The sequence below is a fragment of the Petromyzon marinus genome, chromosome 13 (assembly GCF_048934315.1).
Source record: "Petromyzon marinus isolate PM22_M1 ecotype Great Lakes invasive population chromosome 13, UKy_Petmar_22M1.pri1.0, whole genome shotgun sequence".
NCBI classification, from domain to species: Eukaryota; Metazoa; Chordata; class Hyperoartia; order Petromyzontiformes; family Petromyzontidae; genus Petromyzon; species Petromyzon marinus.
Window position 1 is genome coordinate 8,169,267 of NC_133679.1, and position 16,746 is coordinate 8,186,012.

At 44.8% G+C, this 16,746-nt stretch overlaps 1 protein-coding gene across 2 annotated transcripts in view; it reads right to left on the reverse strand.

The window, feature by feature from the left end:
* Positions 1-194: 194 nt before the first annotated feature.
* CA14 (carbonic anhydrase 14) overlaps positions 195-16,746 on the reverse strand; it is a 56,414-nt gene continuing 39,862 nt past the window's right edge. For both annotated transcript variants that reach the window (XM_032953346.2, XM_032953348.2), the window contains exons 10-12: positions 8,135-8,155; positions 7,279-7,366; positions 195-6,276 (exon numbers count right to left, since the gene is read on the reverse strand). In XM_032953346.2, the coding sequence (XP_032809237.1) occupies positions 6,204-6,276; positions 7,279-7,366; positions 8,135-8,155 (182 nt within the window). In that variant the 3' untranslated portion in view covers positions 195-6,203. The remainder of the gene's footprint in view (positions 6,277-7,278; positions 7,367-8,134; positions 8,156-16,746) is intronic.

A 16,746-nucleotide genomic window follows, 5' to 3' on the forward strand; every position in this document is an offset into this window, starting at 1 on the left:
AATCAGCATTTTGGCCTGATATTTGTGGAGTTCACGAACAAACTAAACATACCCAAGTTAAAATTCAGTTCTAAAGGTTAAACTTCGAGCTTAGACATTGCACAACTGTAATTTTGGAAACGGAAAACCAAAAAAACAATTGACACAGATGTTAACATAAAACAATTTGAAATGAAAAAAAAACAATTGACACGTTAACATAAGACCATTTATTATGGGTTTATAAGCTAAATCATACATTTTACACAACGTGCAATTATAATCCGTTTATTAGAATAAAGTTATCACATACGGCTGAGGATGACAACATTGCCCGTTTAAAAATCACGATGCTTTATCAAGTGTCTCACAGGAGCTCTACATTTTGAGCCACAACATTAAAGAGGCAGAACAGGGAATGCGGAGGGACGGAAATTACAAAACACGGCCCCGCCTCGAGAGGAAACAAACTCTTAGAGAAAGCGAATGCAATACCCTGACATTATTGTCCCACAAGCAAAACACGCACGGGTACATTGTGCACGCTCAGCGTTTGTCTGAGGGGGCACGTGAGCCAATATTAATAACCCGTCAGGGCTTAATTCGTTCTGGTCACGGTGAGTCAATCCAGGTGAGCGTGCGTCCCACGAGAAGACGGCCCCGGTCCCAGTGTCACCACGAGGAGCGCTGCCACGAGGTGGGGGTGGCTTCCCTTGACTGTAACATTGCAATGCAATGGATGACATGTTGATGTAAAGCACTTTCAGTTGCTAAGGCTATATGGAGAGGCACTTGAGGTTTCAGGCAGACAGCCATTACCCCCATCAGCTGACGCTTAAGCCCTCCCCGCAGAAGGCCGACAATGACGGTGAAAACAAAAGCACTATGTGGCCATTGGCGTCATCTAATTGCGTTTGTGCAGAGAGTGCGACGCCCTTAGATGTGAGCGTGCCCGAACAGGGCTTTCACACCAAACCAAACAGCGCACAGAAATGCACAGGGTGGTTGCAGATGTCTTGTGCCCCAGCAAATAAATTGACCCCTAATTTTTTTGTTTCTTCATTTGCTTATTCGTTTCTATCTTGATTTGAAGCTTTCGTGACTGCAGGAATCCATACTCTTTGGTTCTTTCGGTAATAGTCACGTACGTAGAAAAATCAAATTAAACAACAACAAAAATTCTCACGACGTTTCGATCGCAGCACAAGCGGTCGTCCTCAGGCGGAAAAAATAATCCAGCAGTGGAACTTTTGAACCGGCGAGAGAGCTGTTGCAACAACAAGAGGTTATTTATGTGGCGATGGGCAAGCAAGCGGGGGCTGAGCTGGAAAGGAATCCCATCCACGCAAGCACGTCAGTTGTGTTAATGGGGGAGATAGGGAGAGAGAGATTAGGGAGAGAGATGAGCATGAAATGAGCTTCCGAGTATCGTCCCCGCATATGCGCACAACAGCCGTGTTAATGGGAGACTAGCACTATGTTGATGGGATAGATTAGGCAGGGAGATTAGGGGGATTAGCAAGTTAATGGCATGTCTTTGTGAAACACAAGCTGCGGCGCTGCCAACTGCCCTGTGATACAAAGCCCATCACACAGCCAGAACCATCGATACATCGAGGCTAAGGGAGAAGAGGTGGCCATGTTAGTGGGACCCCAGCCCGTTAATGCAGAGGCACCTAACAGGGCAATACAACTCAGAGAGTCGGAGATAACAGTCAAACGGCAGGGAAGAATGGAAGCACCGCAGCAAGTTACGACTTTGCTTGGTTAATAACGTCCTTCCGATGATTGCTCAGCTTATACCCATCTTCTCGGTTGAAATTGTCTCTGTATTGAAATATCTGGATGGCTTCATGGACAAATCTTTTATGGTAGCCCGAAGGTTTGCAGAGTACCTTGGTCTCGGAAAAAACAAGATCGTGCGAGCCCACTGCGTTATAACAATGGTCAGCCACGGCAGAGGTATTGGTTCTGCCGTGTTTCAGATCTGCCTTGTGTTCGCGAACATGGTCCGAGGCATGTCGTTTCGTTTCCCCAATGTAACAGCCACCACAGGTGCAACTTAGTTTGTAGACACCAGGGTATTGCATGTCAGGAATGACATCCTTCACAGATGGGATCAAATCACGGATTTTGTGTACTGTATTGAATCGGACCTGGAACTTGTGTTTAAGATTTTGCAAATATTTTTGGAAACACTTGCTATGTATGGCAAGGTGATGGTTTTGATTGGGTCTTCAGATGGTTGTCTCCCCATGACTGGGGATACAGCTTTGCGGATTGTGCGGTCTGAGTATCCATTCATCATGAGGGCTCGGTGTATCGTGCTCTAGCTCACTGGCTAGGTGGCGCTGGTTGGAGATGCAGCGGGCCCTATGGTGTAGTGTTTTGATGAAGGAGTTCTTCTGAGCCGGATGGTGGTGGGAGTCAGGCTTTAGATAGGAATCCGTGTGGGTGGCTTTCCTGTAGACGGAATGACCCAAGGAGCCATCAGGCCTCTTCTCGATCAAAACATCCAGGAATGGTGGCTTGCCATAATTTTCCACTTCCATGATGAATTTGATGGATGGGTGTATGGAATTGACAAAAACAAAACACTACCACATAAATAACCTCTTGTTGTAACAGCTCTCTCGCTGGTTCAGCACTTCCACTGCTGGATTATTTTTTCTGCATGAAGACGACCGCTTGTGTTGCCATCGAAACGTCGTGATATATTATTCGTTTCTGTTTTCACACCCAATAGTATACAGAAAAAAATACGACGTTTTATAGAATGAAACGCGAGTCACAAGACATACGGACCACCCTGTACATAGGATCTCCACCTGTTCCGTTTTTTTTTTTCCCCAGGACCATCCCTCTTTTTGAGGAAACCATCCCGATAAATCTTGTCAGCCGTTCCGAGACAACGATTATACGACTAGTTTTCCCCTCTTCTGGTATTATGAGAAACCTTTCTTCCCACGATATGCCCCTCATTTTGTGTACCTCCTAAGGTGGCAATCATAAATGACGCTCCCCTACTTACGCTTTTAAAAGACGGACCAAAGTACGCTCGCCCATGCAGAACCTGTTTTGCCAGATTTCCAGTTACCAGGCCCCTGTGACTGAGATTCTCAACCCAATTGCATTCAATGTCTCGTCACTGTACTCTGCAAATTGATCCAAACTCATTGTTGAAATTATTTTTTGGGCAATTTAATCACAAAGTTAATTCGGTTTAGACATAGAAGCATTTAATTTAGACAAATATAGTACTGTAGTACTACGTTGATTTTTTTTTTCAAACAGCATAACATACTTACAGAATTTTTTAAAATGTACTTCATATACAATACACAGTATATATGAACATCCTTATGTATCCTAATATTCATATAATATCTATTAAATCTACGAGCTCTCCCTGGTTATAATGACCTCTTACTTTGCTCATGACCGTTATTAAGCCACACACAGATTTCCGTGACAACACTAAGCCTTATGGGACAGAGCATGTGCAATCACATAAAGAAATAGAGCACTTTGGATAACTTCACCCGGCAACCCACATTAGCATTCACTACCACCGCCCACTAACCAGAATAATATACAACCACTATGTATCACTGCCAAGTTAACACACTAATATCTTGGATGATATTTGTCAAACACTTTTGCAGAAATATTACATTCAGTGAATAAATAGTGGTCCCGAATTCAAATTAATCAAATGAGTTGTTCAATTTGATAAGTGGCATCGAATTGTATGTGGCGTGCGTATGTTTAAGATACATAGCATGACTATGATGTCACCTTTTCTGTGACAGCATGACTCAGGCTATATAGATTTTTTTTAAGGCATGCAGGATGTAATGTCTAGCTTGGATTATTAATTAGGCGAAAGTCATTAAGTCTGATGTACAGGTTTCTTGCGTTTAACTTCACAATACTCAACAATATACATGTCCGAGATCGGTATTCCCTAACGTTCTGGACGTGGACCACTATCAACCATAAAAATATTTTTCGCGGACAACCATTCACCATAAAAAAACACATTTGTTTGAAAATTAAAACGAGTCTAAAACTTTTAACTTAAAATCCATTCAAAAAGATCCACTTGCTTTTGATTTACTCAATGGCCGTTGCTACTCCAGCTACGACAATGCGTCAATGTACAACGATGACATCGGTAGTCGATGCTGGCAGATTTTGCCAATAAGCCAGCTGTGCTGATTCATTATTATTTATGCGATCTACTTACATTAGCTGTGCAACGGGCAGTAAGATACATGGTGTTTCGTGAAGAAGAAAAGAAACCGGTAGTATCTGCAACAGTTCCGCAGCCCATTAAACTATTTGACTGCTGACTTCATATGAAGAAGCACTGATGGCGTAGAACTGGTTGAGTCAAGTTTAACAACGGAAAAAGCTTTCATATGACAGGGTTTTGTTATTGCTGATTTTTTTCCCATAGAAAATCTGCGACTCTGAGGTCAATAAATCTAGCGTGGGTTTGCACATTATTATTATTAACAAAGTGGACAAATCTATTTATTTAGATATATATTATACTACACTGGATTTGTATAAAACTGCATCTACTGATTTGAAACTAAATGCACAGTTCACAATTGGTTAATTTTAGATTAGGTCGTTTAAAAATGTGTGTCGTGAAAGGGCTTAAAATGCCAGCTTCATTACAAACACAATACACCTTAACGTAATTAAATATTTGTTTTTATTTTCACCAATCCCTACATAGTTTCACTTAACCTGCCAATCACAACCAATCAACTAGATATGTAATTATTTAACTGGACGAGATGCATGACTGTGCCATGGCATCTACTAACGGACCTGGATCAGGAAGCGATTTGAAGATCCGAGCTCCTGTTAATAACCTGATGATGCTGGATGTAATATCCCTTGAAACGTCCGTACCCATTTAAACGCTGTGAGATTACTCTCCAACAATCACACCGGTGCCGCTCCTGCAGCAGTAATACATCTGGCACATTCGATTCACGTGACACTTGTATTAATTGCCTGTGGCGGTGTAGGAGGGTTTACGACATGCATTTTCACACCACCTAACGCAAAATAAACTAATTATAAATCATAAAGACTAAGTCTAAAATTTAACACGTTCTTTAGTTTTTTCCAAGAACAAAGAAGCGAGTCCACAAAAAACCCAAAACCACACTCTTAACGTAAATTCCACCACAATCCTAAAACTTTATCTCCCAGTACAATCTCAGTTGTCGGCATGACATTTACTTAAAAAAACCCTTCAGGAGACATTCCTTGACCACAAGGATGTGGACTTTGCTGCAGTGTCAGTTGCACACATCCCTAGGGAGCCCACAGCTAACAAAGAACCTCGCTCGAAAAGTCGAAACGGTGAGTGGAAGAGCTCACACATGATCCCAAACTTGCCTTCCCCGGTGGCATGTGTGGCTCATTGCCTTCTGTGCGTGACAAGAACAAACATCTCACGCCTGGTCTTAAATTAACCCCTTGAGCGATATCTGCTTTGGGAGGATGTGGCAAACCCATGTGGCAACTCTCCACGCCCTCCGAGCCAATTCGTCAACATCTGACGGATACTTCCCGGCAACGGTGCTTTATGACGGCCGAGTCAGAAACCAGCTATAAACACGTGTCCCAGACTCACCCGGAGGTTTCAGTTCAAAAGGCAGTCCATGAACACGGCTTTTAAACTAATAAGGTGTTTGAAAGACAATAAAATTAGAGAAATGGTAACTTCACAATAAAATTGCGCAGCAAGTTTCAGGTTTGATCTGGGTTTACGTGTTTCAAGCGTCGCTCAATGAAGGAGATTGGCAAGAGGGCGAAACGGTTGAGAAAAGCATTTCAAGGAAGTTCTAGTCGTTACGACAAAAGTGGAGCTGGAAGTGATAATGCGTTAGCTGAAGCCATTTGAGCATTACCGCTGGCTTCTAAGAAAAAATAATAGTGATTACGATGGTGTAAAGGTGCGCCAATTACACACTGTTCATGACACTGCGAGTCAAGGTGTTCCTTTTCCCACAAGCACCCGGCACATGCCTCCACGTTCCAGGTGTGCGTTTCACCCCACCAAGACGCAATCTGTTATCGGCTTATGACATAGCAACCATAATAACGACAATGGTGATAATAGAACGACCGAGCCCGTTTCGTTCTTGGCACCTTCATTGGGAGCATCGGGATCAACGCTCACCCTCATGCCACCGTCAAATCTGGACACCGTCGTGGTTAGCGGCCGGTTTGTAGATAACGTCGCGTTTCGTGGCAGACTGTCTGGACCTGTGGATGATTAAAAAAAAAAACAATGTACAAAACCAGATTGTAGTCTCAACAATTGAAAAATTACCTGGCATCACGAGTGACCATTGCAAACTATTTTAAGTCGTGTTACGTATTTTATTGAAAATTACAACCGTGAAATTACTGCTATAATTCATGATTACACTATCATTGTCGTCTATGACCATTTCAAAGCAATGATCTCAGAAGCTAAGCAGTTGTTGCACCTGCTTAGTATTTGAAAAAGTGAGCAACAAGGCTTGCCAGGTGTTGTAGGACTGTGGATGCGTAGTAGCCACGTGATTGCAGTGCTGAGTGTCATAATCTCATATAAATGTGTTTTCCCCTCGTATTCCAGATTCCTTCCACAAATCCAAACACTTATTCATAGGATTTGTAAAACATCCGAAAGTGGATTCCTCCAGAAAAAAAGTATTGGACTTAGTGAATAAATGCTGAGCATGTAAATATGTTTTTTTTTATTATTATAGTCCCCTTTATCATCACACAGCCAGGATTATCCTGTAATTTAACATCCAAATTATCCCTGGCCTTTTACAGCGAAGCTCCAGTGACAAGGTCACCGAACAAGGTAGAGTAGCAAATGGAGTTGATTAAGGCCACGATAGCTCACTGTGCTAACAATCATCACAAGGGTACAGGTACAAGTCCTAGCCGGGGTTAACTCTACCCATCACGAGCACTGTGGAATTTAAAAAATTGTTGTGTTAAATGAAGACAACCTCCCCCCACCAGAGGAATGTGGAATTTCCACCACTATCTCTGCATCACCTATTGAGAACGGGTAGCGGTGTTGGCTCAGTAACCTCACCACCGAACTACTCATTCACCGATACTGGTAGCCATTATGATGCTCCTCCAAAGGGCCTACTACAACCACCAAGAAAACCAAAACCTTGCGTTGGCCACCCAACCTAGAACCAGGTTGGCGCCCCGTCATTTAGAGTTTACGATCACGACATTTCCGCGATCTGTCCGTACGTTTTGCGTCTTTGGGAGAAGCAATACATGACCAGGACGATGAAGCAGACGATGAAGAGGATGCCGAAGATGATGGCAAGGATGTCACCTGCACGCACGGCGCAAACACCAGCAGGGTGAGTGGGGAGGCATCGTGCACACTCGACGAGACGATAGAATTTTGCAATGCAGTCAACCAATTAATCATGGTCAATTCATTGAAAATCATAGTTAATTGATTATAATTGACCATAAGTAAAGCCACAAATGCATATGGAACATGGAAACAATATCTAAGGTTTAAAGTTTAACTTTTTAATCAGAAAAGGTGATAGATAGGTAAATGTAGAGGTGCATCCCTTACATTGTTGCCAACCCCATTGCTGATGGAGAAGCCTCCCATAACAGATGCTCTTGATGGTACTTTTGGCCTATTCTTCCATGCTGATCAGGTGTTTTGGAAGAGGTGGGAGTATCTGCTACACTTGCCCAACCATACGTTACCTACCGATTGACGAATTGGTGTTCCCATTCATATACCGGGAAAAAGACAAAGGCGGTGGGATTTCAGAAACTTTCCCATCATTTCAATTGCCGCCGGAGGAGATCAAATTGGTCTCGCTTACACCTGTGAAAAAGAGCTTTATAGCTCATGGGATTCCTCCAGTATAAATAAATATTCTTATTCTGAAGCCCAGTGTGATAACCATTACACCACAGCAGCTTCCCTTTTAACCATTTTTTTTTTACTATGACACCATCTGGCAACAAACTGGAGGTGGTAATCAGTGCTGTACATTCAGCCTCCAACGGAAGGTATAGGTGCTTATGATACGTCAACACTGCGTATAATGCATTGTCAACTGAGTTCACTTACCCACACGCAGTCCCTTTTGTCCTGGAACAAAAACAGAAAGACAGAGAAACCATAAAATAAACAGGTGTTCAGTCACACGCGGCTCACAGAGGTGGCCAGCACGCACCTGTGTGCAGAAGTGACGAGGTTAGGCGAAACAACCACATACCGTGACAACCCGTACGGTTTTCCCGTATGCTTCTACAGGGAAATTGAGTTTTCAGGTCCATATGGCATACAGCCGTTTCAATACGGGCAAAAAAAAGTATATTTGTTTGTGTTTCTCCCATGTGATGGGACTTTGTAAGATGAACGGTGAAATGTATAAGGGGCACGGGGTGACCGATAAGGTCTGAATTGGCCTGTAATAAGATAGGCACTGATAAGGGGTTGACAGGTTTGCAAGGACCGCACGCAATGCGGTTATGATTGAATGTGGATTCACACAGCGATGCTAAAATGCGACCGCTTTCCAAAACGCTGTGCGGAAACCTTAGGGGCCGTCCATAAATGACGTCAGGCGATTTTGGACGTTTTTTTATCCCCCCAGCCCCCTTCGTCACACGGCGTCACAAAAAGTCAGACCCCCCTCAAATATGACGTCACAAAGCTCTGCCCCCCCCCCCAAAAAAACCATGCTTCAAATCGCTTTAAACTATTGTCATTGTAGTGCGTATTTAATGTGGCGCTGCACTCTGATGTTGTAGGAGAAAACATTTATTACAAAGTCTATTTAATTAAGTAGAACGTGTTGTCTATATTTATTTAAAGTTGCGCATCTTTATGTAACGTCACGTTTCTCACCCCCCCCCCCCCCCCCATCGTCACACATTGTCACAAATGTCTGACCCCCCCCCCCCACCAGGTGCGTGACGTCAGTCAGTGATAGGCGGATTTTAATATGGAAGGTCTGGGAGTTGGGACTTGAACATGAGCAGGGGCGTCCACAAGGGGAAGGGACTTCCAGACCATGAGGGCCGCGCAGCAGATGGAGTGACGTGCTTGGTGGGATTTCTAAAAAATTTAATCCAAGGGAAAACGGATCCAACAAATGTATTAATATACAGCCCTTTGTCAATCTACTTGCTGGAGGAAAGCCTCCCCATACAGTATTGGCCATGGGAGTTGTTTGACCAAACCCTGACATTAGCCCTGGATGGGAATTGAACTGAAGAAGCACGGTTCACAAGTAGTGCATGAGCCACTGCGCCACCACTCCATTACGAATTTGATGTGCCAATAGGGAATACCCAATTAAACATTACAGCTCGTTTGTGCCCGTAAAATGTTCCATTCAATTGGCTCATTTATGGAAAATGAGATATATATTTTAAATATACTTTGTTGACAGTTTGGATTTCATGCTTTCAAAAAATTCTACAGAACCCCTCCCAAAAGTAAAGCCCATGACACAATATAAAGAATAATTAAATTTTACAAACGCTGATACAAGCTCTGTCTCCACTTGTATATCCCATCATGGTGGGCCCTCGACAGAGAGGTGCAAAGACAAGGGCAGAGATCTCCCATATAACCTAAACAGACTGTTGGGGTAAGTGCTGTTATTGAGCACCGATGAAGGCCGGTACGGCACACGAGGGGGTGGGTGGCCAGCACCACGCCCGGCCGCCTTTGTCTCCCCAATGGCGATGTTTATCACCAGGTACTCCTTTTAGGCTGAGTTGACCTAGGAAAGGCCCATGACCAGTTCAGATAATTGTCCCTGGTGTTGGGCGTGAGCGGGAATTGAACTCGGGTCGCCGGGTTCATAGTGCAGCGCGCTAACCGCACACACAACCAAATGAGCCTTGATGTCTTGCGTTCTTGATACTGCATGGCAATTATACAAGGCAACCTGTAATCCCTGGGCTGGGATAGAATCTGAGCTGCTGCACATATTACTGCTGGCTGATTACACAGACTTATCACATTGGCTGTGCAGTTCCCCAAATGCGTTGTATGCTCGCTCATTACTTGTAATGAGGTCGTGCTGGATTTCTCGGGCAAGATGATTTTTGGCAGGACATCCTTGCTGTGGCTGTCTTTGGCTGGCCACAGCTATGGAGCAGCTGGAGGCAAGTTCTCTGCGCAAGGCTTTCTGTGGTGGACCACCCCGTGCCAAGTTGTCTTTGGCAAAACCACTTCTGCAGGCTACCGCTTTCGATCGACTTTCTCACAGAACTCCACAAAACTGGGCATGCCCTCCTTTTAAGTCACCGACGATCTCTGCGTTTTTTTTTATTCCAACTGGCAGTTCGGAATTTGTGATGAAAGAGAAAAGAGGTGGACGAGAGTCACAGTGCGGGTGCTGCAAAATGCCGAATCGCAGCGTAAAGGGGACGGCGCCCAGGTGACAGCGGCATCACCCGTGGTTGTTCCGTCCTTGCGCCCTATCGGGTTATTCCTCATGTCGTCTCGGCTTAGGGCGCCACGCATTCTACAGCGACACGGCGAGGGACCAGGGCCGTGGGCTTGTGGGGGACCGACGCGGGTCGTGGTTTATGAAGGAGGCGATGGAGGTGGCCAGTCTGAAGGGTGGTCTGGACAAGCGCCAGTGCCGCACAAAGAGCTCATTATTTTACTTTACTGCGCTGCATTGCTCAACGGCTTTTTGACGAGCTTACTCTGTAAACAAAAATAAAGACCTGGACACACCGCCACGCTGCCACTGCTCCACCTCCTTATTCCACATAACACAAGCTCACCGCTCATCCCTGCTCAACACTCTCGTCTCCGTGATTTCTTTAATCGGTTATCCATGACCCTGGTTTTTAGAGCCGACTGTGAGCTCCGTGTCAATGCAATGTACGTAACATTGTTTGAGAAACGGGCAATCTATTTATATTTTTTTAAAATTGCAAACAGAAGTGCACTCATAGCAAGGTTCTGGGGGGGGGGGGGTGCAGGGGGGGGCACGGAGAAAGATACACCCAGAAAACTCAAGGTGGCATGGCACTTTTCATTAAAATTGCTAGAGTCTTTTAAACCGATGTGTCAATGTAACACAATTATCTGGTCTGAAATGCAACGGCAAATTGCGAACTTAGTTCACACGTATCCAATATAAAACTAAAAACTAAACTATATTTTACCAGGTTAGACCCACTGAGCTATATAGCTCTTCTTCAGAAGCGACCTGACCACAAAATGAGAGCTCAGCGAAGTGACTTATCACGTGGAAATTGATTGAGCAGCCAAATACTCTAAACGCGTGTTTATAAATGTGGAGTGAAAACCCAGAGGGTCCGGAGAAAAATCCATGCGACCACAGAGGGAACATGCAAACTCCAAATATACAGCAGGCGTCAGGATTGGGATCGAACCCACGACCTCCTGCATACCCGGTGAGGTAGTTAACATCTCGCCACCGTGGCACCCCATATAATCTACAGGGGATTTTCAATCCGAATGCCGAAATTTTCAGTGGGGAGCCAATTGTGGGCGTGTACCGGTATATACACGTGCACACAATCGCTCGGTCGCAATGCTGGAAGGAGTCGTTCGAGCAGGCTCAGCGCCGTAGTTGTTCACCCATTTCCACGAGAATCCTTCGTGGAATGTGACCAATCAGGCCACTGTCACTGCTCCCTCTTGTTCACCCATTTCCACGAGAATCCTTCGTGGAAAGTGACCAATCAGGCCACTGTCACTGCTCCCTCTTAACCCACACTTGCACCACCCGCATCCGCACCACCGCTAACCCGCACAAATCCCCAAGGGACAGCCAATTTATTTCAATCACCCAAGGGCTCATATGAAGCCATCATGGCCTGCAATAGAACGAGGCACATTTAGCTGATTCATTTAGCCGTTATCAAGCTGGGAACACAAATACATTAAATGGGACTGCACCAGACCTTTAACTGGTATTCAGCAACAATAATTTGTGATACTGCATTGCCAGTTGTGCACCACCACAAATACCGAAAACTAAACACACACGTGACATTTCAGGCAATGCCTCTTCTCTGGCTATGAATAGTTTTTGACTGGCATTGGATGCCTGCGATGGAAAACATAGCATGACTCAATCTTCCTCTTTGTGGATCGAATCTTCGATTCTTAGAAGGGGAAACTCAAAACTTAGCAGACCCCCCCCCCCCCCCTTCACATTCTTGATTTCCTTAAAACGAGCAGTGAGCGCCAGGTACCAAACGTATACGTCCGCCTGCTTGTTCTCGCCACTCTGTTTTGGCATCCCAGATATCAGAGGTCACTGCAGCACTGTCGTAGCATTCGGGGGGGGGGAGGTGCTGGAGGGGCTTGAGCCCCCCACCTGCCCTGCTATAGGCTCAGCCACCTTTCCAGAGTAAATTGTTACAGACAAGTCTAAATAAATTGTCGCGCCATTTAACTATCTAACACCATTGGCAATGAAGTGATGGGTATCGCAGCCTTTCCTCGAATACACAGCGGCTGAGAGCTGGAACAGTTGGTAGATGAAAGCAAATCGTGGGGCATTTGCGTGGAGGCTTCATTTGCGATCACGGGGTACACATTCTGCAGGAGCCCCACAGTACTTGGAGCGCACTGTCGGGCTCCATGCCGAATACCGCACGGCTACAACCCAGAGAAACACGCCGGCGAGCTATGGAAGCAAGATCGTATATCCTTAACTCGTTCCGTTTAGCGTTCACATTTGTTTGAAGTTTCTTTAACGCGGACTGTCATATTAACTCTCCCCCCAACCGTGGTTGCGTATGGCCTGCCCTCCTTAAACAAGGTCACACGCCTGGATTGGGCTGGTTTCAGCTGCTGTTGAGAACATGAGTCAGAGCTTAAGGCCTATGAGGCTCGGAGCCTCGGAGCAAAGGGCAGGGGTCAACTAGTAATGGGTAAACGGGAAGGACTATGGATAAGCTCCTGTTAAGGGGTCGCAGAGGAGCCATAAAACTGCACTCTCGGAGAAATAACAATAAATGAACGATCTTGATTTGAAGCTTTCGTGACTGCAGGAATCCATACTCTTTGGTTCTTTCGGTAAAGTCACGTGGTAGGTAGAAATAAAACAAAATAGATCACGTTTCGATCGCCACACAAGCAATCGTCTTCTATCCCACCTGAGGACGACTGCTTGTGTGACAATCGAAACCTCGTGATCTATTTTTTTCTACCTACGTGACTTTACCGGAAGAGCCAAAGAGTAATACGTGAGCACTTTCGTTAATGTTGACAAAATAATAAATTATCAACACTCTGCTACGGAGAAGTGCCGTAGGCCCAAAACATCACCTTATATATAGTTTTTCCTATTTAAAGCAGTGTTATTGACAAATGCGTTGAGTTTTTTGTTTGTTATTTGTGTGTGTGTGTGTGCACCACTGCCAATGCTTTATGCCACGTCAAAAAGTTTGTCCACTTGGAGAGAGACCGCTTCGTTCGATTCCTGCCATCGGGGGACGTTTACAGTCACCTTGGTGACGAGTCCAGGCTGCTTCTGGGTCAACGCGATTGGGGTACAAGAAGCTGGGCCCGTGGCCCCAGCAGGGGGGAGGGGAATGAAGACGGCAACGCAGCAGCGTGAGACTTCTCATGAAAACAGTTGCGGAATCAGAATATTTATTTACACTTGAGGAATCCGATGAGCTATAAAGCTCTATTTCACAGCAGCAGCAATAGCAGCAGACCATCAAAACTACAGGCAACATTATATTCGAAACCTATCGTGGGATATTGTTAGGATTCTGTGTGTTGGATTGGAAAGTAATTTGACTCGCACGAACATGTTTGTTCGTTTACTGCATTTCCATCTCACGGTTTTTTTTCATGGGTGCTGCTTGCATGAATTTAAAAAACATGCTTTGGAATTATGGCACAGATCATTATGTATACCGCCTTAAGAGAGCTATCTTACTTTATATTTTGTTGAATAAATCATACCAGAGATGCAGGGAATACCGCCTTAAATCAAAATAAGATAAGCCAAATGCAACTAATACCGACGACCAAGCGACCAAACAACCCAGAATATTCCCCATCTCATCAGATCGCAGAAGCTAAGCCAGTTTTTTGCATCAGACTAGTACTTGGAGGAGCGACCACCATACTAAACAGGTGTTATAGGCAACTGTGGGACTATGTTGTAGGCAGAAGGGTGCAATGCAGCAAATCCATTGCTGCACTGTACTTCTATGCTCCTCACCTTCACCAACCCATCACATTAACCAGCGTGGTGAAACATGGTCAAATAACCCCCATGGCAAGAACGCTGTGGAGAGGCCATCATCCAGCAGTGGATTGATAAAAGGGCTGTAGTGACTTTAGTTATTTTTTCCGACTTAGTGGAAATCCGGGTAAGGAGAATTTGTATTTAAAGAATCTGGGCGATCGGAGCGAGAGAAGACATCCCGGGGTGGTGTCCACTGGGCTCCGTGAGTGGGGCTCGTTTTTCACCGTGGCTGGAATCACTCCTCGACAGTTGGGTTATTCAAGGGTAAAGGCACCGCTGCCAGCCGCGTATGCGAGAACAGAGGCTCGGTGTTTTATTTACTGGGCACAGACCAAGGCCAGGGATTAGATTAACAGACGGCGCACATTAAATTATACGTGCACATGATTTCATATTTGCTCGCCTTGCACCCGAGACCCATAAAGAAACTAAACCGTTGGCTTCACAAACTACTGTACTGTGGCTTCAGCTTGAAAGTTTAACACAAGCAGGTTCCTCCTCCAAATGCAAGCTTCTTTTTCGTTTGAACCACCGCGTAAGCTTTTCACGCTTGTGCTGTACAGCTCTCCGATGGGTTTTCGGGTCGTACCACGTGTTGTTTGGGATGATGTCCGACGTTTAGCTCCACGCGCAGGTAACTTGGGTTTCTGAAGTGTTTGCGTATGATGCTCATGGAGCCAGATTAAGGCTCCTAAGCGCTCACTCTCACAGGGCCAAGTGTTAATAGACTCAGAGCCAAACTAAGTTTCGGGGCGTCAGATTCTGAAACTCTCAGAATGTGGAGAAAACATCAAACGTCGTGCCGAGCAACACAAGGTGCAACCCGAAAACTCTCCCCCAAAAGAAAGCCAGTTCAAACGTCATTTCTCAAGTTGTGGCCGAGTTCTTTGTGCGCTCACATGTCTCTTTAGAAATTCAAGAGGTCCTGTAATAGCATATTTTTCTTGCTCTCTATCTTCGTGTTTGCACAATCGTGTCATAGATGACGCTCGCATTCCAATAACACTATGTAACACAATTTTTGTTCCTGGGTAATAAGTGTTATTTCGCAATTGCTTATGTCTAAAAAGTATAGAAAATAGTCATTTTTGTATTACTTTAGTATAAATACATGTTCATTTTGATTCATATGTTGTGTCCTGGTCACAAAAGCAAAGTTTGTGTGGAATAATAGCCATTTTCTGTACTTTTGAGGCATAAGCAATTAGGAAATAACACTTTACTACCCTGTTACACAGTGTAAGCCAACAACTTTATTTAAACTTACTTGCCTGAGAGAGTGGTTGCCTGGTTCCAGGAATGCATACAATAAAGCGTGAATTATCAACACAAACCCCAACGCATTCATCAATAATACTGCTGCCTTAAAGGGGGGGGGGGGGGATATATATAACGCACTGATGAATGTGCTGATTTGTGTAGAGTTTTTTTGTGTGACTTGTCCTTGTGTACCACGGACATCAGCAGCATCAGCATCGTCGATGTTTATATAAAGTGTGCGTTGATCCGAGTGAGCTCTAACAAGGGGGTCACAACTCTCATCCCTTTGTTCGTGGGTGCCCCAATCTCATTAACATTCCCACCGTCATTCAAGCAAACACTGCTTGTGTTCAGTAACGTTTGTTGTTGTGTTTGCGTGGTTTAGGGAATAAAGGTGACCCGGGGCAAAGAAACTTAGGCAAAAGCTGAACTTATCCTTTGTGAGTGAAATCAAATATTGTAACGTTAAAATAAAATAAACACTACCCTTGCCACTAAGAACCCTCACTGCGTGTAAGTTGGGGGGGGGGGGGTGGATCGCGAAATAAATCATAAACTTTTTCAACGGGAAGAACATTTTCCACTGACAACCACGGGAGTCGTCTTTGCTCACCCAGCATTCACACGGGAGGCCGATAAAACGTGAACAATTTACAAATGGCCACAAGGCAGGACAGAGAGCACTAGTTTGGCTGGGAAATTGTGGGGTTCTTTTGGGTCAACGTTTAGAGAGGGAGAGAGAGAGAGACTGCATCTCAGCTTTGCAGAGGAATCTCAAGAGACCATGGTAACAGGAAGGCAGCAGTGATGCGTTTGCACAAAATTATAAAACGGACATCGAGTTAACAAGGTGACCGACAAATTCATGTTAATGGAACGTTGGCCAGATACTATGTATGTCACAACTTGCTGTGACTTCACAGAATTATTTGTCGACATTCACTACAGCCAACTCGCCTGCCTGTTCGTGATTTTATGCAACTTGCAGGTTCAGAGACGAAACTGGGACAAGACCTGTCGCGACTCGCAAACATCAGTTACAAAGATGATGGGCAAGGCAAGTAGGGCAAATGTTTTTTTATCGTGGCCCAGAAATGCCATTAACAGGTCTTCAGCATGGCCATTTGCCACTACGCTACAATTGTCCAGCATAAACCAATATATATAAGTACCATTATATACACAACACTTTGGCTTGTGGCTT